Source organism: Dendrobium catenatum, unplaced genomic scaffold (assembly GCF_001605985.2).
Source record: "Dendrobium catenatum unplaced genomic scaffold, ASM160598v2 fragScaff_scaffold_243, whole genome shotgun sequence".
NCBI classification, from domain to species: Eukaryota; Viridiplantae; Streptophyta; class Magnoliopsida; order Asparagales; family Orchidaceae; genus Dendrobium; species Dendrobium catenatum.
In genome coordinates, this window is record NW_021318705.1 from 794,378 (window position 1) to 816,748 (window position 22,371).

Genomic DNA, 22,371 nt, shown 5'->3' on the forward strand with positions numbered 1-22,371 from the left:
CTTGAATTGGGATCTATGGTGTCATGGTTTATCTTTACAGGACCTCCCGGATAGTGTTTCTCTTACCTCCCTGTTCTCTCATTATGCCTGTCTTAGAGTTATTATTGACTCTAATAGTTGGAATATTCCTGTTGCTTGTTCTGACCATATTAGAGATAAATTACAGGCTATTACTATTAATTATGATGACAACAAAGGCTGTCTTAATTGGGGTACGGGTACTGTGAAAGGTTTTCAAGCTTTTATTCAAGTTTTTTTATAAAGAAGATGAAGTGTTGCCTTGGTTTTCTTTGGTATGGCATAAGCACTATGCTCTCAGATATTCCATTTTTTGCTGGCTTGCTTTGGTTGGTGGTTTAAAAACTGCGGATGCTCTCATTAAAAGGAATATTGCGGTAGATCTTGTTTGTTGTTTTTGCAAATCGAATTTGTAAAGTGCTTCTCACCTCTTTTTTGAGTGTGGTTTCTCTTTCTCTATCATTTCCACTATCATGCCCAGTTTAAATAATTTTCTCATGAGACCAAATATCTATCAACTTATGGATTTTATTGCTGCTGCTGATCGACACAATATGCTGAATTTTTTGTTACTGTGGTGTTCGGTTTACACTATCTGGAGAGAAAGGAATGCAAGAAAATATTCTGATATTTTAAAAAGTCAATCCAACATTTGTGACATTATAAGGAAAGGGGTTTATCTGAAGGCTTCGAAGTGGTTTTTTTTTAGCATGGCAGCTTCCTTTTTTGCTTCTCCTAGCATATGCTGCTGTGGTATTGTTGTATGAGGCATTCTGGTTGTTCTTTTGCTTCCTGATGAAGGTTTTGCTCTTTTTTTTTTTTTTTTTTTCTCGGTTATGGAGCTGGTCTGACATTTCTCTGCTCTTGATTTTGGCTATTGGCTGGGGATTGGTAGGGGGAAAGGATAATCAATTTGCAACTCCCTTCCCCATGATGGTGACTATATGCAACATTTCTCTTGTTTTGATGGCAATTCTCGCAATCGGGGGGAAGTTTTCTTTGGTCGGGCGTCGTGTTGCAAATTTTAGTTCTAAGCCTTTTGTTACGTGCTATGCTTTATTCTTCTGATGCTCTCTTTGTTGTTTTTTTAGGTTGCTCACTATTTTGGGTTTTTTTTTTTCCTTTTTTCATTCATTTATGTTGAACCTTTTTGTTCGTCTGCTCAATATCACATGTTTTGTTCTTTTGGTACCTATTTGTATTCCTCTTTTTTACCTGTAATTATCTTTTATAATTGAATAGGCTTTGACCTTAATTTTCCAAAAAAAAAAAAAATCATAAAACAAAATAATATTATTATTTTATAAAATATTATGCAATTTGTAATATAAAATTTATTTAAAGAGAAGCCAAAGTTCTCTTTTTGTCTGTTTTTGGTTGATTTTTTACATAAGTCCCTAGGCTAGTTGCCGTTAGAAATCTAGATCTCATAGCTTGGCTTGCCTGCATAAATTGCACGACGGCTGTTTTACTTCATATTATAATACTTTCACAATAAAGAAGAATTTTTATCGAAGTGGGAGCTGGGTAGCGCAGGGGGAAGATGACTTCTGAATCCGCGGCCGGGAATCGGAATCGCATGACTTAATCGGCCTCAGAGTTCGTCGCCGGTGATCGAACAGGGACGGTGAAGCATGGGGGCAGCGGAAGAGGATTTGGTGAAGCGATTCCATGAACTGGAAGTTAGCCAGGCGCAGCTCCGGGAGCACCTCCAGCTCTTCCTCAGCGATAAAGGCGAGAAGAAACGAGGCCGAATAGGAGAACAGCAAGATGTGATGATGATGACGATGGCGGGAAACTTCGTCAACAATCCTTATCGAAGCCTTCTACATCAACTCGGTCACGCGCTCCATATCTGCAGGCCAGTTTCCGGCGAGATCTTCTATTGGTTCGTTCCCATCTGATAATCTTATGGTTTGTTTTGATTATTAAGATTGGTTTGAATCAGATGTGCTTGTTCAACTTCTTATGCGCGTCAAGTGTTTGATTAATTTTACAAATTGGTTATCAGAGCCACTCTTACGCCAGCTACGGACGATCTTGTAGATTTACTTTGGCGGCCTTACGAATTTTAAGGCTTTAATTACATTTCGAGTTCCTATGAAAAATTTTGGAGCTTGAAATATTTCAATTAGGCGTCTTGTATGTGCTGGAAGCCTGAGGGATTGCTGCTTTGGGAGGAACTAAAATGAATACGATGAACATACAAAATAACAACAAAGAGTGACTCGAAAAAATCCAGATTTAAGTGGCTCGGTTAGAACAATAGATGACATCCCTGTTTATATGAATTTAATAAGCTGATTTCAAATCTAACTTTCTATCCTGAATAATAAGTTTTGTAACATATTTTTAAACCTGATTATAGCTTGGTTTGAGATGTCTTTTTTACTACTTCTTAAAACAACTTTTTATAATAAAATTTTAAATTTTTGTAATAAAAAATTATTTTAAGAAGCAGTAAGAAAGCCACCCCATACTAAACCTATATAAAAAAGAAAAGGATATTTATTGGAAAACTTTACTTTAAATTTTTATATGGCTCATCTTAAAGAGTATATTAGCTGATTAAACTGAATGAACAGAACTGATTATAGCAATTTATATTCTTTCATGTATGTTATGATTTGCTATTTTTTACTTTTTCATAATTTTTTGTTGTAGTAGTTTAATTTCAACCGTTCACAAGGATTGTCCGTAAAGTGAGTGGAATTTGTTGGTTCATAATATTGGTTAAATAGGTGACTACTATAAAAAATTATAGTTTCCCTTCAATTTTCCATATTTATGACATAAAATCTTTTTAGTTTTTCATCAGTTTTCATTGGAATGATTGAAACATTCTTAGGACTTGCAAAAAGTTAACTATTTTTATGCTTTTCAGTTTTACAACAAGGTTGCAAATATTAGAAATGCTCACGTATCATATTCTCTTGGCATATATGGAAGCCCGGAAATGCAATTTGTGAAGCTGATATTACCTTTTTATGGCAATGCCGGTTGATTTTAAGCCATTTACTACAACTATTCCTAAGGATTTGATTTGCTTTTTGCAGTTCTTTTCTGATTTTCTGGCACATTGAATAGTTTAAACATTATGCTATTTTTCATTATTTATGCCAAATGGTTAAGGTGAGGAATTCCTAAAATCACTTTACTCTGATAGATTTTCAAGAAAGTGGCAAAATTGTATAGAGGACAAAACTTGAAATAACTGGAAAGTTTCCATTTTTATTTGTATATATGTTGGCATGAACCCCTGAAGTAGATTTCAATAACTTAAGAACAAAGACCATGAATTGAAGGGAAAGTGCCTCTGTTGATTAATTTAAATTTAAATCTATCAGGAATCGAGTGGCCGAGGTTCTTTATGGATGGAAGAGCTATGAAGCACTCAACCGGAAGGTCACTGATATACTTGTAGATGCCTGCAATCATCCTTATTGGGAAAGCATTGTGGAAAGAGCATGTGGAGGAGAAACGTGGTCGGGTCAGTTTTCTTTTAGGAAGAGATCAGGAGAATTGTTCATAGCAATGGTAACTGCGAACCCATTGTATGAGAATGGTGTGTGTATTGGTGTTATTGTTGTCTCAAGTGATGCCTCCATGCTAAACAATGCAAAATCAGATGGACCAAGATCGCACTCTGATGAAGCTCGCAGACAGTCAAGAGAACCCAATTTGAACTTTAAAAGAGTGCAGTGGTCCTCACAACCTCAAATTACATCATCTATATCAAATCTGGTACACATCAGTACCTTTATATTTCTTTATTACCTTTGAAACTACTGTATTTTCTCTGTCATCTCTTTATTCTCTTAAGTCTTAACCTTTCCACATAATACTGGACCCAAAAATAGTGAAGGAGAGTTTTACAAGTAGTACCGAGACTATCAATAAGTTGTGAGACTCAGGTCTATTAGGTCCAATGTGTCAAGACCCGGTTTAATACACCACAACATAACTTAACACAATGTTCCAGCACTCTTTATTTTCTCCACTACTCCTGTCACTAACGGCTGTGACAGACTTCAAAACATTCTCTTCATTATGCATAAATATTCACTTATTGTATATGTACACGTTAAGATGAATTAATGAAGTATTCTCCTGCTGCGTGAATCAACCCCTGCTTCTTCTTCCTTCTAGTTTTCTTGTTTTATTTCCAACCCTTGCAGGTGTTCTGTTATGGTATCAGAGCAATAGTGCCAACGCACGCTCTACTCTTCTTCAATGGGAGAACAAGGTTCATCCTCTAATACCTCGGCGACGTCATCCTTATCGGCATCCATGGCCGACTTCACCGTTCCGATGCCGCTGAAATTTTTGATGTCCAACCTAAAGTCCATTGTCAACGTACAACTTTCTAGCGATAATTACGCTATATGGAGACTTCAAATTTTCAAATCCTTCTCAGCAAATGGCTTCAAAGGATACTTGACCGGAAAATTGCTTTGCCCGCCGGAACCAGCATCGAACATAGTAAATGCCGATTATCGGCTCTGGAAACTCATAGACCAAAATTAGGTCTTTGCTTTACTCTCCACCATATCCCCTTCTATTTTACCATACATCATCCACCTCTCCACAGCTAGTGAGATCTGGGCCACTCTCAAGACCCGCCTACAGTCGACCAATAGGTCTCGGGTTATCCAACTGAAGCATGAACTTCACAATATCAAAATGGGCAGCCAATCTATCACCCAATATCTCACACAGGTGAAGACCCTCATCTACAACATAGTCGCAGTTGGATCCAACGTCGATTCTGAGGACATTATCATCTTCATATTAAATAGCCTACCACCCACATACAATCCCTTAAAAGCTGCTATCTGCACTTCTCCTCATCCTCTCAATCTAGAAAATTTATATTCACTGTTATGCAGTGAAGAGATACATATACAAAACGAATTACAGCGGGATCTCCATAGCCCTTCGGATACCCAGGCACTTTACACCGCTCGTACTCCATCTTCCCGTTACAAAATTCCCTCAGTTAAAACTGGTCGCGGACGGGGATCCCCTCCTACCAACAAATCCGTATCCCCTCGACCTCCTGCGGGTACGACTACAACCCGACCTCAATGCCAGATCTGCGGCAAACTTGGTCACACTGCCTTATTCTGCTGGCACCGCTGCAATGTGCAACAGTACGCTCCACCTCCGTCATCTAACCCATGAGCTTTTATCTCCAACCCATATCCACCTGCCCCCACTGAATGGGTTCTAGATTCTGGAGCTTCAACTCACCTCACCATGGACGTCAACAACCTGCAGCAAGCAACGCCCTACACCGGCACAGACACCGTATCTATTGCAAATGGATCATCACTTCCCATTCATAATAGCGGCCAAGGTATTCTCCCCCTTCCGGAATCACACCGTAAGCTTCACCTCCACAACCTCCTACACGTTCCTTCTCTCTCCCATAATTTACTCTCCATTTCCAAACTTACATCTGATAACAACTGTTACATTTTATTTGATTCTGGCGGCTTCTCCATCCACGATCCTCAGGACCACAAAACCCTTCTCCGTGGCAGCATTCGTGATGGGCTATACCCTCTCCACACCTCAGCACCCTCCACTCCGACCGCTCTTCATATGTCCGCAATTTCCACTTCAACTTGGCATGATCGGCTTGGGCACCCCCATCCTCGCGTGATGGCCATATTATCTAAAACTATCCCTACTATTTGTAATTCCTTTGTTTTTCCTTTATGTCAATCATGTAAAGTGGCCAAGAGCCACAAGTTAACCTTTCCTAGCAGCTCTACTCATGTAACCGCACCTTTTCACTTAATACATTCTGATGTTTGGGGAGCTGCTCCCTTCTCATCCCTTAATGGCTATCATTATTATATCATTTTTATTGATGATTATTCACGATAATGCTGGTTATTTCTTCTTCACACCAAGGATGAAGCTTTTACTAAATTCAAACAATTTCATTCCATGGTTCAAACCAATTTCAATACTAATATCAAAATCCTCTGTTCTGACGGAGGAGGAGAATACACCAGTAATATTTTCAATCAATACCTCTTAACCCACGGTATCAACCGTCAGCTATCTTGCCCCTACATACCTGAGCAAAACGGCGTCATCTACTTGATACCACACGCACCCTCCTCAATGCCTCTAACCTCTCTCCAAAATTCTGGGCCGAAGCCTTGCAGACTTCAAACTATCTCATAAACCGCATACCTTCCTCCTCTATTAAATTCCAAACCCCATTCACCCTCATACACGGCCACCCACCCAACTATTCACATTTATGCACCTTCGGGTGCATATGTTATCCTTGGTTACAACCACAAGCCGCTCACAAGCTCGCACCACGTTCCTCTCCTTGCATTTTTCTCGGCTACTCCACACAACATAAAGGCTCTCGTTGCTTCAATCCCAACACCCAGAAAATCTACTCTCTCGCCACGTCATCTTCCAAGAACACTCCTTCCATCAAAACCTCCCATAAACCACATCAAACACCATAAAGCAATCTGACCACACGCCACCACAACTCCCAATTCCTCCTTCTACTATCCCTCATTCCACTTCCCCACCTACCACTTCACCAACACCACCCGGTTCTTCACAAACTCCTATATCACCTCCACATTCAAATCACTCCACTTCAGATTCCTACCGCCCACCGTCCCCAATTTCTCCCAGCAACCATTCCACTCTACATCCCATGCAAACACGCCTCCGCACTGGCCACCTACGTCCCAAACCCATCTTCGATCTCTACGCCAATTCTCCCACTCCTACCACCCCTTCCTCCTACAACCAAGCTTCTAAACTCCAACCTTGGAGGACAGCCATGCCCACCGAATTCCTAGTCCTATAAAAACAAGGCACTTGGTCCCTCACCAAGCCACCACCCAATACACCCATCCTTGGCTGTCGCTGGACTTATAAACTCAAACTTCATCCCGACGGGACCATTGCTATTTACAAAGTACGCCTCATCGCACAAGGTTATTCGCAACAATTCGGTGTCAATTATAGGATACATTCAGCCCCGTTGCTAAGCTCCCCACAATCCGGGTTTTACTAGCTGTTGCACTCCACCACGACTGCAAAATACTTCAATTCGACGTTGCCAATGCTTTCCTACATGGCGATCTCGAAGAAGAAGTATACATGCATCAATCGCAAGGATTCATCGACCCCCAACATCCGGACCATGTCTGCCGATTACACAAGGTCATATACGGCCTCAAACAGTCCTCCCGCCAGTGGTTCCAAAAACTAACTTCATTTCTCACAGATTTTAGCTTTTGTTTCAGCAAGTCCGATCCTTCCCTGCTTCGGTACAACAACAGGGACATTCAAATATATTTTCTTATCTACGTAGATGACATATTGCTTACTGGCAATCATCCGGAGACTATCCAACATCAGTTGTCACAACTGCAAAACAATTTCTCTCTTCAACAATTGGGTCCGGTTTTCATGTTTCTCGGCATACAGGTGCAATACACAAATTATGGCATGTTTCTCCAGCAATCTCATTATGCCAATGCCATCCTAGACTCTGTCGGCTTCCTCTCCTGCAAACTGGCCCTTACACCTATGTCCACCAAATCCACTAAACAGACCACACCCGATTCACCATATCCCGATCCCACATCCTACCGCCGCCTCGCCGGTTCCCTACAATACCTTACCATCACCCGCCCCGACATCGCCTTTGCCACTAATTGCATATGCCAACATATGCACAACCCTTCAAACCGCAACTTCTAAGCTCTTAAAAGACTTCTCCGCTACATCAAAGGGACCATCCACTATGGCTTACCTATTACCAAAGGAGATCTCACACTTCGTACCTACACCGATGCCGATTGGGCCGCCGACTCTACCAATCGCAAATCCGTAACAGGCTTCTGTACATATCTAGGCTCCAACCTTATTTCATGGCAAGTCAAGAAACAAGCCACTTTGGCAAAATCATCTACCGAGGCTGAATATCGGTCCTCTTCTGCCACCTTTGACGTCATCTGGCTCCGTCGCCTCGCCACTGACTTCATCATTTCTCAGCCAAGACCCACTCCCATTTACTGTAACAACATTTCAGCACTCGCCCTCGCAAATAACCCAGTTTTCCACGCCAGGACCAAACACATTGAGATAGACTATCACTTTATAAGTGATCATATCAAGAACAAAGAAGTTGAGATCTTCCATATCAGCTCCATTGATCAGCTGGCAGATATATTCACTAAAGCTCTCTCAGCTTCGCGCTTCTCCGATCTTCGCAACAAATTAACCATCCAACAGTTAGATGCTTAATTTGAGGGGGGCTGTCAAGACCCGGTTTAATACACCGCAGCATAACTTAACACAATGTTCCAGCACTCTTTATTTTCTCCACTACTCCTATCACTAACGGCTGTGACAGACTCCAGAACATTCTCTTCATTATGCATAAATATTCACTTACTGTATATGTACACGTTAAGATGAATTAATGAAGTATTCTCCTGCTGCGTGAATCAACCCCTGCTTCTTCTTCCTTCTAGTTTTCGTGTTTTATTTCCAACCCGTGTAGGTGTTCTGTTACAATGGTTTACATATTTTTGTGAGCATTAACTAGAATCCCTTAAAATAGGGAAATTATTGGGCCCGACACGGATACCGGACGCCGTCCAGAGCCCAATCAAAATGCGTCACATCACCTCCTACTCAGTAATGAGCTCGGTACTGCTCAGTACCGACTCAGTACTGCATAGTACCAAGCTCGGTACTCGATAACATGGCTGCACCTGATTGGTCTTCGAACGATAAGCTATGTCCAGTGTCCGAACCCAATAATTTCCACTCAAAATTCTGTCAGGGAAGGAATACCACATCTAGAACATGCAAAAAAAGAAGACCATATGAAAGACATCGAAGTATGTGGAGACTAAACAAATTCGTCTGCCATAATTTAACTGCAGGCTCTTCCTGAACTTTCTTAGCTAATTACTCTCTGTTTGTTCTTGTGATTACTTACGTTTGTGCGGCTATTATAAGTTCCCTGGAGTTTTTCTTTGCTATGTGTGATTTTTCCATCTTGAAAAATATCAGGCTGGGAAGGTTCTTGCAAAGCTGCACATCGGAATAAATGGCAGTCAGGCTCCAGAGTTGGAAGGAAATACAGAAACTAACTCGGTATTTGTTTCAGCAGATGGTTCATTACAAAATGTATGTACCAGTGCTGTCATAATTTTAATGCTTTTTTGCAAGTATATACGGCATCCTTATAAGTGCATTAAATGTAATTAGTTTTTCAATAATCAAGAGAAGGAAAAGATGGTTGTATCGGACTACTCAGAAGAATGTTGAACTACTACTCTTTGTTTAGCAGATACGATATTTAATGGTCTTCATGATATAGGATCAACGGCCAGAAATTTCACCTCTGGGTGAGATGGATGCAAAATGTTGTGCTTCATGCTATCAAGGAAAAAAATGTCTTAAAGAAGGAAGAGTTCTTGTTCCTTGCAGAAGTGGGTGTACAGGTAAGCAGAGACATGTTGGCAAAATTTTGTTATTATCTCTTGTTTCTAATAAAATGGTGGATGTTGGGAATTTAATGGTCTAACAGATCTTTTGTCAATTGTAGGTCTTGAACAATGTTGCATAACTGAGATGGAGGATGGTGATGTACTGCAAGATGGAGAGAACTTACTGGCAGATCCACCAGAACAAGCAAAAATATCAAAGAAGAATACATCGCCAATGATGGAAGGTTTACAGCATTCAAAATCAGCTTCTTCTTTAGAGACCACTGCTAGTAGCCAATCAGGTTCATCTACTGTTGACGAGATAGAACCAAACTTGGTGGGAGACTCTGAAATTCGATGGGAAGACCTTGTGCTGGGGGAGGAAATTGGAGAAGGTATTTACTCGAATATTCCAAATAGATTAGTGAAACATTGACGTAGATGGAGATTCCATTGTGTATCTATAAAATATCTTCTGAGTTTCATAGTAAGTAGTGTACATGTTGGGGAAGATGAGTAAACACCACAATAACAAAACAAGCAATAAAGTAAAAGAAGCGGAAAAGTAAATGACATCAGAATTTAACATAAAAAATCCAAAATAGAGAAAAAATTATGGAGCCACGCCACGCCAAGAAATCCACTATGAAAATTGGAAGAAATAAATACATATCTCTCTTCTCTCTCCTTGCTTCTCTTCTCACATGCACTGTTTTCACTCCTACCCTAACTGAAAATACAAGAGAAAGCCAAGTAAAATAACTTCAGTCCATATTGCAACGCCAGTTTGAAGCACTATGGCACTCAATACTCTATCTTGAATCGTTGCGGTGCCATAACTTGGTTGCTGCGGTGCTCTGATCTCTGTCATTTAGTGCTGGGATGCTTAGAAACACAGCGTCGGGGTGCTCAGGTATGCAGCGCTGGGGCGTTGTACTAAAAAAAATTCAGATGCAAAGCAGCCGAACCCACATAGGAGGTAAACCCCTCGCACATACCCCCACGTCAAACCCCCCCGACCAACCCCCCCCACCCCCCCCCCCCACGAGCAATAGAAACTGGGGTCTGAGGCAACAAAACAATCCTATTTATCAACATAATCAGATTCCACACATAATAATATCCCACTTGGAACTGATTTCAATCAATCATTCCCCGAATCTGTAACACAAATCATAATACAGGTAGTGTGGCTTATCCCTGCTCTCATCCTCCATGAAGACCAACTGAAGTTATACATAGCTTCAATTTATCAACTGTCAACATCTTTATTGTCTGCAGGATTCTCGGACGTGTGTATCTTCTCAAAAGATAATTGACCATGTTCTAGAAACAACATGATGAAATGATACTGAAGCTGGATGTGCTTCATCCTGGCATGGAATACAACATTCTTGGCTAGATTTATAGCACTCGTGTTGTCGTTATGTAGCTTCCCATTTCTTTGTGCCTTGTCAATTTATATCAAGAAAATTTTCATCTAAATCTCCTCCTTATTAGCCTCAATGATGGTAATGTACTTTGCTTTTGTGGTTGAGAGTGCAACAATTTTCTATAATTTGAAAACCTAACTGATTGCAATATTTTCCAAAGTGAAGATATAACCTCTTGTGATTCTCGTACCATCAAGATCTCCAACAAGATCAGAATCTACATAACCCTATAGATCAATCTGTGCACCACCAGAGCAAGGAGCTTTGTCAACTTATCCTCTCAAGTACCTGAGAATCCACTTAACCACCTCCCAATGAAGTTTGCTTGGGTTGCTCATAAATCTGCTGAATACTCCCACTGCATATATTATATCAGATCTTGTACATATCATAACATATATCAAACTTCCAACTGTTGAAGCATATGAAGTCTTCTTCATATGTTCTTCCTCTACTTCAGATATAGGCGATTGTTCCTTGGATAAATTAAAGTGACTACCCAAGAGAGTGCAAACTAGCTTTGCCTCACTAATGTTGAATTTCTAAAGCACATTTTCAAAATATTCTACCTAAGACAACTTCATTATACCTGCACTTCTATCACTTCTGATTCTCATACCAAGAATTTTTTTTGCTGGACCCAGATCTTTCATTTCAAACTTCTTTAATAACTATTCTTTCATATATTTTATCTTCTCCATATATAACCATGCAACATACATGTCATTCATATGCAAAAGCAACATAATATAACAATTACCAAAATGTTTGAAAAAACAACGTTGCCTGCCTGATACTTCGTGTACCCATTATCTGACTTAAACCTGTCAAATCTCTTGTACCATTGTCTTGGTGTTTGCTTCAGTCCATATAAGCTCCTCCTGAGCCTATAAATTAGATATTTATTATCTGTGACCACACATCCCTTATGTTACACCATGTACAACTCTTCCTCAAGCTCATCATAAAGAAATGTTGTCTTTACATCTAGGGGCGGAATCTGCCTTAATTCTTAGGGGGGCAAAATTATAAAAAGATAAAAAATATATTTATAACAAAATTCAAACTAGTTATTATATTTCAATAAAAATTACAAGCTTTGCATTCTATTTTGCATCTTTTGATAATGTTGCATTACAACTTCATTTGGAACCAAATCAAATACTTCTTTCTCAATATATGACACTAGACAGCTGTTGAGCAAATCATTACCCATTTTACTGCGTAATCTATATTTAACAATTTTCATTGTTGAAAATGCTCTCTCCATTGTAGCGGTGACAACTGGCAGAGTTAATGCTAAAACAAGAAGCCGGTGAACTAGGCAGAGTAGTCGGTGTCAAAGGCGATCTCTCACTCGTGGCTCACCAGAGAAGAGAAATAGTGTCGGAGGCTCGGAGAGGCTGTGCGGGAATCGGGATGAATGCGAGAGACAAAAAGCGAGACCCGGTTCGATTAGGACAAAATAAATATTTTATGGGGGGGGGGGCAAAATTAAAAAAATGGCCCTCATCTAAGTATTTTTTTTAGGGGGGGCAATTGCCCCCCTTCACATATGAATGGCTCCGCCCTTGTTTACATCCATCTGCTCTAGATATGAATCCTCAACTGCTACCATGCAATACACCTCTGATTGTAGCCATCTAATCACTAGAGAGAAAATTTCAGTGAAGTCTACTCCTTCCTTCTGCTGAAAACCTTTAACTACAAGTCTACCTTATAGTGCTTGTTACCATCAGGTTCTTCTTTCAGCCTCTCTCTTGTCATCTGATAGCTCTATCAACTCCCAAATATGATTCTACTCAAGTGAACGCATCTCATCATTCATGGCTTGCTCCAACTTATTTGAACCATCAACTTGAATGGCTTCATCATAGCACTCTAGTTCACCACTAAATGTCAGCAATAGATAGTACAAAGAAGGAGAATGCCTTTGAGCTAGCCTTGAGATTCTGCTTGATCTCCTAATTTCAGTAGCAGGAGTCAGAGGTACTCTCTGTGCTTCATCAGCTTTATCTTCTTGATTATCATCATCCTCAATTTCAACATATTTGGAAGAATCTCCAGGAGTCCCATTTATATCCTTATACATTTCACTTTCCTTGAATTTGACATCCTTGCTCCTGATAAACTTCTAATTTTGATAATCCCAGAAATTGTAGCCAAATGTATCTGAGCCATATCTAATGAATGTACACTTGATAGATTTTGGATCAAGTTTACTCCTAGATCCTGTATTAATATGAGCATAGGATGAACAACCAAAACATTTGAGGTGGGATATACTAACCTCTTTTCCACTCCATGCTTCCTCAGTAACCCCTCATTTAGAGGAACTGAAGGATCACGATTGATAAGAAAAATTACAGTATTCACTGCCTCTGCCCAGAACTACTTGAGTAGACCAGCATGTAATCTCATGCTCAGTAATAGTTCTATTCTTGCGCTATTCAACACTATTATGCTATGGTGTTCTTAGAACAGTAAACTCATGACTGATCCCATTCAAAGCACAATACTTCTTAAACTTCTTATCAAAATACTCACCACCATTATCTGATCAGAGACACTTGAGCTTTAGACCTATCTCAAGCACAACCATAGCCTTCAACTTCTTAAAAATATTAAACACATATGACTTATAGTTTAAGTACACTCATACATTCCTATTGTGATCATCAATAAATATGACAAAATATAAAGATCCTCCTATAGAAGTAAGTGGAGCAGGACCTCATATATCATTATGCACTAACTCGAACTTCTTTGGCTTGACCTTTGAACTAGTATTTAGAAAACTCACGCTATGTTTCTTGCCATATACACAGTCTTCACAAAATTCTAAATCTGTATATTTTAAACCATGAAGCTTTCTTTTAGTAAAAAGTGAATGCATGTCTTTCTTACTAATATGGTCAAGCCTTCAATGCCAAAGTCCTCCATCAACATTTGATCTGCTATTCCAATAGAATATGTTCTTCTATTGATAACATACAGGTTGCCTTCAATACTGCCACGAGCTATAACCATAGCCCCTTTTATCACCTTCCAAGTATCTCCTATGAATGATGTCACATGGCCTAAGTTTATAAGCTGACTCATAGAAACTAAACTCCTCTTTAGATAAGGAACTTGCTTAACATTTTTGAATCTCCAAATTGACCAATCTGACATTCTGATATCAACATCTCCCTGTCTAACAATGTTGCAGGGTTTGTTGTCCCCGATATACACTTTACCCAAATCACCTTGAGTATAGTTCTTGAATGCCTCCTTGTTAGAACTTGCATGAAAAGAAGCACCTGAACTTATCACCCAAAATTCAGAATTGTCTAGAGATAAATTCAGAGAATCTGATAGAAATTCTTTTGCAGATATATTTGCAAAATGATTTTTATCTTGACCTCCACCATTTCCCTTATTTGAAACTGTATAATCCTTCTTAAAGTGACCCTTCTTTCCACGGCTCATGCACACAACTTTTCCTCTACCTAAAGTAGACTTTCCTCTCTTGGATTTAGATCTCCCTTTATTTAGATTTATCTCTAAACCCCTTCCTCTTGCTTCAACATTTAGAGCAAAATTTGAAGATTCACCGTTCACCCTCATGCGAACCTCTTTATTAAGCACCAACCACATAATGTCTTCAATGTTCAGCTTTGGACTTTCAAAAGAATTACTCACAACAGTAAAATGCCCATCCCAGCTTTCTTACATAATTGACTCATCACAGTGTTCAGATTATTCAGGTTTTTCGCCATTGGGTGTTGTCCAACATCTTCATATTGAATAACTTCTTCATCAATAACACTTTGTTTGAGGCCGATGGCTTCTCATACATCTTAGTCAGCGTGGATATGAGATCAACTATAGTCTTCTCATATACAATGTTGAACGTAATAGATAAGGAAAGTAAAAGTCATATCAAACCTAGTGCAGTCTGGTCAAGAATCTCTCATTCCTCCATAGTTATAGAATTTGGCTTCTTAGTGATTCCTTTCAATGAAAATCACAACTTCTTCTGATACAACAAATCTTCAATTTCTATCTTCCAAAATGCGAAGTTAGAACCATTGAACTTTTCAATCTTGTACCTTGCTTCGTCCACCATTACTCTCACTCGATCTGAAGAATCTCACTCTGATACCAATTGTTGGGAAAGATGAGGAGAAGTAAACACCACAATGATGAAACCAACAAGTAAGTAAAAGCAGCAGAAAAGTAAAGGACACCAAGATTTATCATGAAAAAACTCAAAATAGGAAGAAAAACCATGGAGCCACACCACACCAAAAAATCTACTATGAAAATTGGGAGAAATAAGTACAAATCTCTCTTCTCTCTCACTCTCTTCTTGTTTCTCTTCTCACATGCACTATTCTCTCTCTTGCTCTAACTGAAACAAGTAAAATGGTAAAAGCAGCAGAAAAGTAAAAGACACCAAGATTTAACATGAAAAAATCCAAAATAGGGAAAAACCCATTGAGCCACAACACAACAAGAAATCCACTATCAAAATTGGGAAAATTAAGTACAGATCTCTCTTCTCTCTCACTCTCTCCTTGTTTCTCTTCTCACATGCACTATTCTCTCTCTTGCCTTAACTGAAAATACAAGAGAAAGTCAAGTAAAATAACTCCAAGGGACACAACCCTTCAGGAAACGAGAAAGAAAACAGTCCAGTCCCTCTCGCAGCACCGAAGCGTTAGTTTGAAGTGCTGTTGCGCTCAAGCCTCTGTCTTGAACCACTGCGACGCCATATTTAGGCCACTGTGGTGCTCTGATCTTTGTCGTTCAGCATTTGGGTGCTCGAGTACGCATCGCAGGGCGCTCGGGTAAATAGTGCCGGGGCATCGTACGGAAAAAAATATGGTGCAAAGCACCAGAATTCAAGCAAGGGGTAAACTCCTCGCACCCCCTAGCGAGCACAAGAAACTTGAGGTTCGATGCAGTAGAATAATACGATTGATCAACACAATCAGATTCGACACATAACATTACATACCTTCTGATTATGATAATATAAGTAATAACTACAGTTTTTAAACCATTGTAAATTAGCAGTTGGAAAATTTTCATGCCTCGTATTAAAGCGAGTCAAAATAACTGCACATTGAACAGAATGTTCAATAGTTTAGTAATTAACATGTAGGTTTTGACTGGTTAAGTCATCTAACACCAGTCAAAAACTTGGAATTTTAAGCTATGAAGCATGTGAACTTAGCAATATGAGACATGGGAACAACCAAACCTTGAAATGTAGGAGTTAGAACAAGGTCAACAGAGCTATTTTGTATTATAAGGCGTATACATGCCATGTGTATATCATGCATATAATGCCCACCATACTTGAAAGGATGAATGCAGTTGTATATATATGTGGTAAGAGTGCCACAATTTAAATTCAGCATTTCGTAACTGATTATATTTTCACTATATCTAATTTCAATTTTATAAATGAGACATCCAGATATCACAAAATTGAAGGCATGCACTTAATGAAAATCAGAAGGCTTCAGAAAGAAACTAGTACTTGTTTTAATTATGCAACTTGATTCAAAGCCAGTGTTTAGTATAATATTAGGCTTGCATTTGGTATGCTTTAGACATCTCTGTTGCTAGTCAAATTGGGACATGTCCCTGCCATATTATGATCTATTTTATATCTAAACAAAAAATTAACTGTTCTAGAGTTTTTGAGATGTTCGGTTTTGTTGAAGGCTTATTGTTGCCTAAAACTGACCCAAAGCCTTCCAAATATGTTGGTGCTTCTCAGATTTTAATCTTAGTAATTTTTATTCTAACGCATCAACCTTCTCTAAATTAGACCAAGAATGATGAGTCACAAAGGAAAAGTCAGACGGAATGCTGATCCGGCTTCTCTATCTTTTCAGGCTCTTTTGGTGTCGTTTATCGTGGACATTGGATTGGATCAGTATGCTATTCTAACTTGGGAGGTTCTCTTTAAGGTTTCGTTTAGGACAGCTTTCTTACTGCTTCTTAAAACAGCTTTCTAGTACAAAAATTTTAATTTTTATACTAAAAAGCTGCTTCAAGAAGAAGTAAGAAAGCCGTCCCAAACGAAGCATAAGTTTGGATCATAGATTGAGAATTATGACTGATTATCCTCTCTAATTCCTTAGGACGTTGCAATAAAAGTGTATACAAGAATGGATTATCGTGAAAGTGTTTTGCTGGATTACAAAAAGGAGGTACGAATCTTTCATTTAAGTGTAAATTTGAAAAATACTGCAGTGTAATGCTTCATCTCGATGCATTGCAGATTGCTATCATGAAGAAGTTAAGACATCCAAATGTTTTGCTTTTCATGGGAGCTGTATATTCAATTGAGCGTCTTGCGATTGTAACTGAACACCTACCCAGGTGAAACTTCAACATTTACAGCATACAAGATAGAGTATGTGTTATTGAGTGATAGTAAAACGTAGTACTGTAATTTTGTTTGACAGAGGAAGCCTCTTCAGAACACTCCACAAAAACAAGCAAATATTGGACCTAAGAAGGCGTTTGCGGATGGCACTTGATGTTGTAAGTTCCTGATGCAAAATATTTTTTTAAACTGGCTCTTTTCAAAGCTGGGCTTGGCATGAATTGGTTACAGGTTAGAGGAATGAATTACTTGCATCGAAGGAACCCGCCTATCATACATAGAGACCTTAAATCCTCTAACTTACTAGTTGACAAATCCTGGACAGTCAAGGTAAGAAGTTTTTCTATCTCCAACAAAATGGGATATATGTTTCATTTTCTTATTCAGCAACAGCTTTATACCAAAAAATTCTAACTTTTATCCATACTTCTTCCTATTAAGCACTGCATGAGTGATTTCTTTGTGAAAAATGAAATTTTGTTTCACAGGTTGGTGATTTTGGCTTGTCGTCTTTAAAGATCTCAACAGTGCTAACAACAAAAAATGGAATGGGAACCGTAAGGCTCTTCTACTTTCATGATGCAAAACAGATAATTGAATAGCAAGTAAAAGATCTGCATCAAGTAATCATCATAGTCAAAGTTCATATGCTCTTAAATATTCTCTAGAAAGTTCTTTTCCAGAGCTTAAAGATTAATATTTAAGAATTCATCTTCGCATTCTTACTTGATAAAAAGCCAACACTCCGATTTATCTTGTGATTTTGTTTAGTCCTTTTATTTGAATTGAAAACTCATTTAATGAGTACTGAGAGAACATTGTGAATCCTCTACAAAATAAAATGTTGAAGGAACTTGTCATGCAAAATACTAACATGAAGCCGTTACTGTGAATTTCTGCAGCCCCAGTGGATGGCGCCTGAGGTACTCCGCGGTGAATACTCCAGTGAGAAGTAATTTCCTCATCCCATTTTGTTGCTTCTTCTTTGTGAAAAAATGATCTTATTGCTGGGATTTGGAAAAAATTTCAGTAGGGAATGCTCAAAACGAATGATGGGTCTTCCTTCATCATATATCATTCACTCCAATCTTGATGTGAGATTGATGACAATCCATCATGTTAAGAAATTGGGAGGAGTTGTTTTGAGCTTCTTGAGCTCTTCTTGAGCTTCTTGCAAGAGAGAGAACGAGAAGGGGGAAGAGAACAAAATTTGGAGGAGGGAATTTTTCAAAAGCCTTATCATTTTTTTCCCAAAACTTACATCAGCATATAATGCCTATATATAGGAATTTACATTATTGTGATAACTTGTAGGATCAATCTATTCTTAAATTGAACCAACACCTCACACATCATTATGTGGAAACTACTATAATAATAGTTTGATTTATAGCTATTCATACGATGATATTGCCCAAAGGATAAAGATTATATTAATTATATAGGAAATCACTAGAAGTGCATGCAATGCAGGTCGGACGTGTTCAGCTTTGGAGTTATCTTATGGGAGCTTATGACTGAGTCCATCCCTTGGAACCATCTCAACGCCATGCAAGTAAATGTTGTTTCTTGTTTGGTTTCTGCTGTTGAGCAAGGATTTTAGTTAAGGCTTTGTTTGAGACGGTTTTTTTATTGCTTCTTAAATCAGAGTTTTAGTACAAAAATTAAGGCTTTGTTTGGGACGGTTTTTTTACTACTTCTTAAAGCAGCTTTTTAGTATAAAAGTTTTAATTTTTGTACTAAAAAACTATTTTAAGAGGCCGTAAGAAAGCCGCCCCAAACGAAGCCTAAAATTTTTGTACTAATACTCCGATTTAAGAAAAAATAAAAAAGCCGTCACAAACTCCGTTTTAAGAAGTAATAAAAAAGCCGTCCCAAACGAAGCCTAAAATTAGCTTTGGCAAGCTGACCGCTTCATTGGATTTCCTTTGAAGGTGGTTGGAGTGGTAGGCTTCATGGATCAGCGGTTGGATATTCCCCAAGGAATTGATCCCAAGATTGCAGCCATCATTTCTGATTGTTGGGCAAGGTAATGTGATGAATTAATAGTATTTTTTTAAAAATTTATATAATTTCATTAATATACCTGTTAAATTTTAATACTATCAATATAAAAATATATAAAGATAATCAATCAACTATTATAAGAGGATGACGGTCTTTTAAAGAACAATCACTATATTAATTCTGTTTATGAAATGTATTCTCCTCATAGTCCACTTTTGCTTTGATTGGTCAGAACTTAGGATCTTCAAAAATCAAACTGAGCATCTTCAATATTTAAGTATCAGATCAGAATTCAAGGGTTCAAAACTTCAAATTAGGTTTCGTTTGGGACAGCTTTCTTACTACTTCTTAAAACAGTTTTCTAGTGCAAAAATTTTGATTTTGTGATCAAAAAGATCTTTTAAAAAGCAATAAAAAAGCCGACCCAAACGAAACCTTAATGTTATTGAATGATATTAGATGTCTGCCAGAGCAAATGCAGAAATTTAGGTCGATTATCAGTTAATCTAAAGTTGAAGTTGTATAATGAGATTTGATATGATTAAATGGGTTAGTTATTAAGATATTACATATTAGAATTATATATTAATGTTAGTATTGAAGTTTGGGATATATTAATTATCAGCTAAGTTTTGTTTAGGTGCTACAAGAAACTTATGGGTTTTCTGTTTTGCTTTTTATTATATATATATATTTACTGCTCATTCAAATGTGTTGGAACTGGCAGTGATCCATTGCAGAGGCCATCCTTCCAGGACCTCGTCGGGAGGTTGTCGGAGATCATGAGGGCGATGGCACCACCACCTTCTGGTCGCCGGAGATTGAAGCAGTCACCACGTATGTCCCTGTCGGATTCCTGATTGCCCTATGGTTATGCATGGAGGACCCTTGGTGTTATACTTGGCGTTTATTTGGAAAAAAATTGCATGAGGAGCTCCTGATAGAACAATGCATAAAAAATTGTAGGACATTATTGTAAAACATCATAAGATTTTGTGAAAATTGCAAGACTGTCAAATTTTGTATGTATATTTTATATAAATGTTTTGTAGATTTTATAAAATACCATGAAATTTTGTATCATTGACTTACAATATATTTTCTTATGAGGATATGCTGTGCAATTTTTTTTTTTCTTTTGCTCCCAAATTGTTTAAGATATGTAAACGGCTCTGAGTGATTTTTTATGTAGGTCAGGATATCTTTTGATGAATATGAGTTTTAAAAATTTTATTTATTTAAAAATTTAAAAATGAGTTTAATATATGAATAATTAATTAATTTTAATATTACTCTTTATTTAAAAAAAATTATATAAAATTCTTGTAAGTGTTTATTTATACTAATCAATATTGTTCATCTGGATGGTTAGTAAAATTCATAATTTAGGGTATGTTTGGTTTGAAGTAAAATGAGTGAAAAAAATTTAAATATGAGGATTTTAAAAATATTGATTTTTGATTTGAAGTAAAAAAAAAAGTAGAGTAAAATTTTAATGTATTTGAAAAACACATTCTAGTTTAAATTTCGTGTATTTTGAATTCATTAAATTTGGTGTATTTAGTAGTCACCACCTACTCAGCCAATGTCAATTGTTGGTCCTGACTACACTCAGTCATCGTCGTCGTCAGCCACCACTACCTATTTACAGCTGATCGTTGTCATAATTGACCACCGCCACCTGCCTACCATCGCTACTCATAATTGATTGACGTATCTAACTGTCATGGCCCACTTCTGGTGACACCCAACATCCACTGACCAACACAATCCATCACTGGCCACCACCGCCCACCGCCGCCTGCCATGGCCTACCATCATTGTTGGCTACCAACATATTTGAACTTTTACATTGCATTTATTTACTTCAAATCAAATAAAAAAGCTAATCATCTATTTTTTTTTAAACTATATTAAAAATGAAAAAGAAGGATACACTGAGAGGTACAGGCTTGTGGTAGGAAAGACTTCCACTTCCCAAAGACAAAAGGGGAGGGATACAACTAGAAAATCACCCAAACCAAGCCACAGACAGAAACAAAAAGAAAGAAATCCCTCGAGTGAGAAGGAGGACGCCTTCAATGGTTTGTATTACGCAACAAAACCCAATACAAACCAATAAAAAGAGGTCACTCATTAAGCACTTGAGGGGACCAAGTCCCTGCCTGTGAAATCTGTCGAAGTCTTCTTCCTCTTCCTAGGGGAGATGGCCAAAGCACTCCGAGGCCCTAGTCAGAGCAGCTCTCTGTCCAATCGAGACTTGGAGACTTTTGGTTGTTGCTTGCAAAAGTTCACAATCCTATTAGAAGTTTCTTCCATTTGCTGTAAATTCTCAGCCGAGAATTGGATGGGAGGTTCAGCTAGAGGACGAGTGTCTTGTTCTTTAGGAGGCCTTGGTTTTCCTTTCCTTCTCCGAGTGACTAGGTTCCAAGCTCCAAGGGAGGAGTCATCCTTGTCCTCACTTAGAAAGGGCTCTTCAACAACTTTATTCTTCGTCTCATGATGAGGAATGGGTGCATGGGGTACATATTTTCGGTTGCGGCATGCACCTTGGTTGGTGGCGACGACTGTAGTGGGGAAGATTGAGTGCCATAGGTTGGAGAGCCTTTGATAGACAAGCTCCTTTGGCATGACCAATGAAACCACAATCGAATAAAAAATTTGTAAGCCCTTCATATTCGACTTTTCAAAAAAATCGTTCTTGGAGCCCATTGACCCATACCCTAGCTTGAAGCTTTTGAGAGAGATCAATCCTAACACAAATTCTTGCATAAGATGATCTTCCCTAAGTACTCGTGTGTGAGTCCATCCACAGAGGTTCCCCAAACATATTGGCAAGTCGAGTGATGTTGTTTGTATCCCAGTACATGAGAGGAAGCTATGGAAAACAAATTCAAATGGGTGAATGGAGACCTTAAAGGGAGTTAGGAGAGAAGTTGGGAGTCATCTGTCCATTCCAATGATGTTGCCGACAATAATCCAATGCCCACTGATTAAAACCGCATTCCTAACATCAATACTT

General features: G+C 38.4%; 1 protein-coding gene across 2 annotated transcripts; it reads left to right on the forward strand.

Moving 5' to 3' along the window:
- The first annotated feature begins 1,438 nt into the window (after nucleotides 1-1,438).
- On the forward strand, nucleotides 1,439-20,461 carry LOC110094693 (serine/threonine-protein kinase STY46). Of its 2 annotated transcripts, none has more exons than XM_020819984.2 (15): nucleotides 1,439-1,906; nucleotides 3,366-3,762; nucleotides 9,100-9,216; nucleotides 9,410-9,533; nucleotides 9,638-9,913; nucleotides 16,846-16,886; nucleotides 17,095-17,163; nucleotides 17,235-17,335; nucleotides 17,422-17,500; nucleotides 17,574-17,672; nucleotides 17,831-17,899; nucleotides 18,245-18,294; nucleotides 18,816-18,897; nucleotides 19,277-19,371; nucleotides 20,077-20,461. In XM_020819984.2, the coding sequence occupies exons 1-15, from the start codon at nucleotides 1,653-1,655 to the stop codon at nucleotides 20,207-20,209; spliced, it is 1,986 nt and encodes a 661-aa protein (XP_020675643.1). In that variant the 5' UTR covers nucleotides 1,439-1,652; the 3' UTR covers nucleotides 20,210-20,461. The 2 variants fall into 2 exon arrangements, with proteins under 2 accessions (XP_020675643.1, XP_028549059.1); XM_028693226.1 differs by having other exon boundaries at nucleotides 9,100-9,183.
- The last annotated feature ends 1,910 nt before the right edge of the window (nucleotides 20,462-22,371 follow it).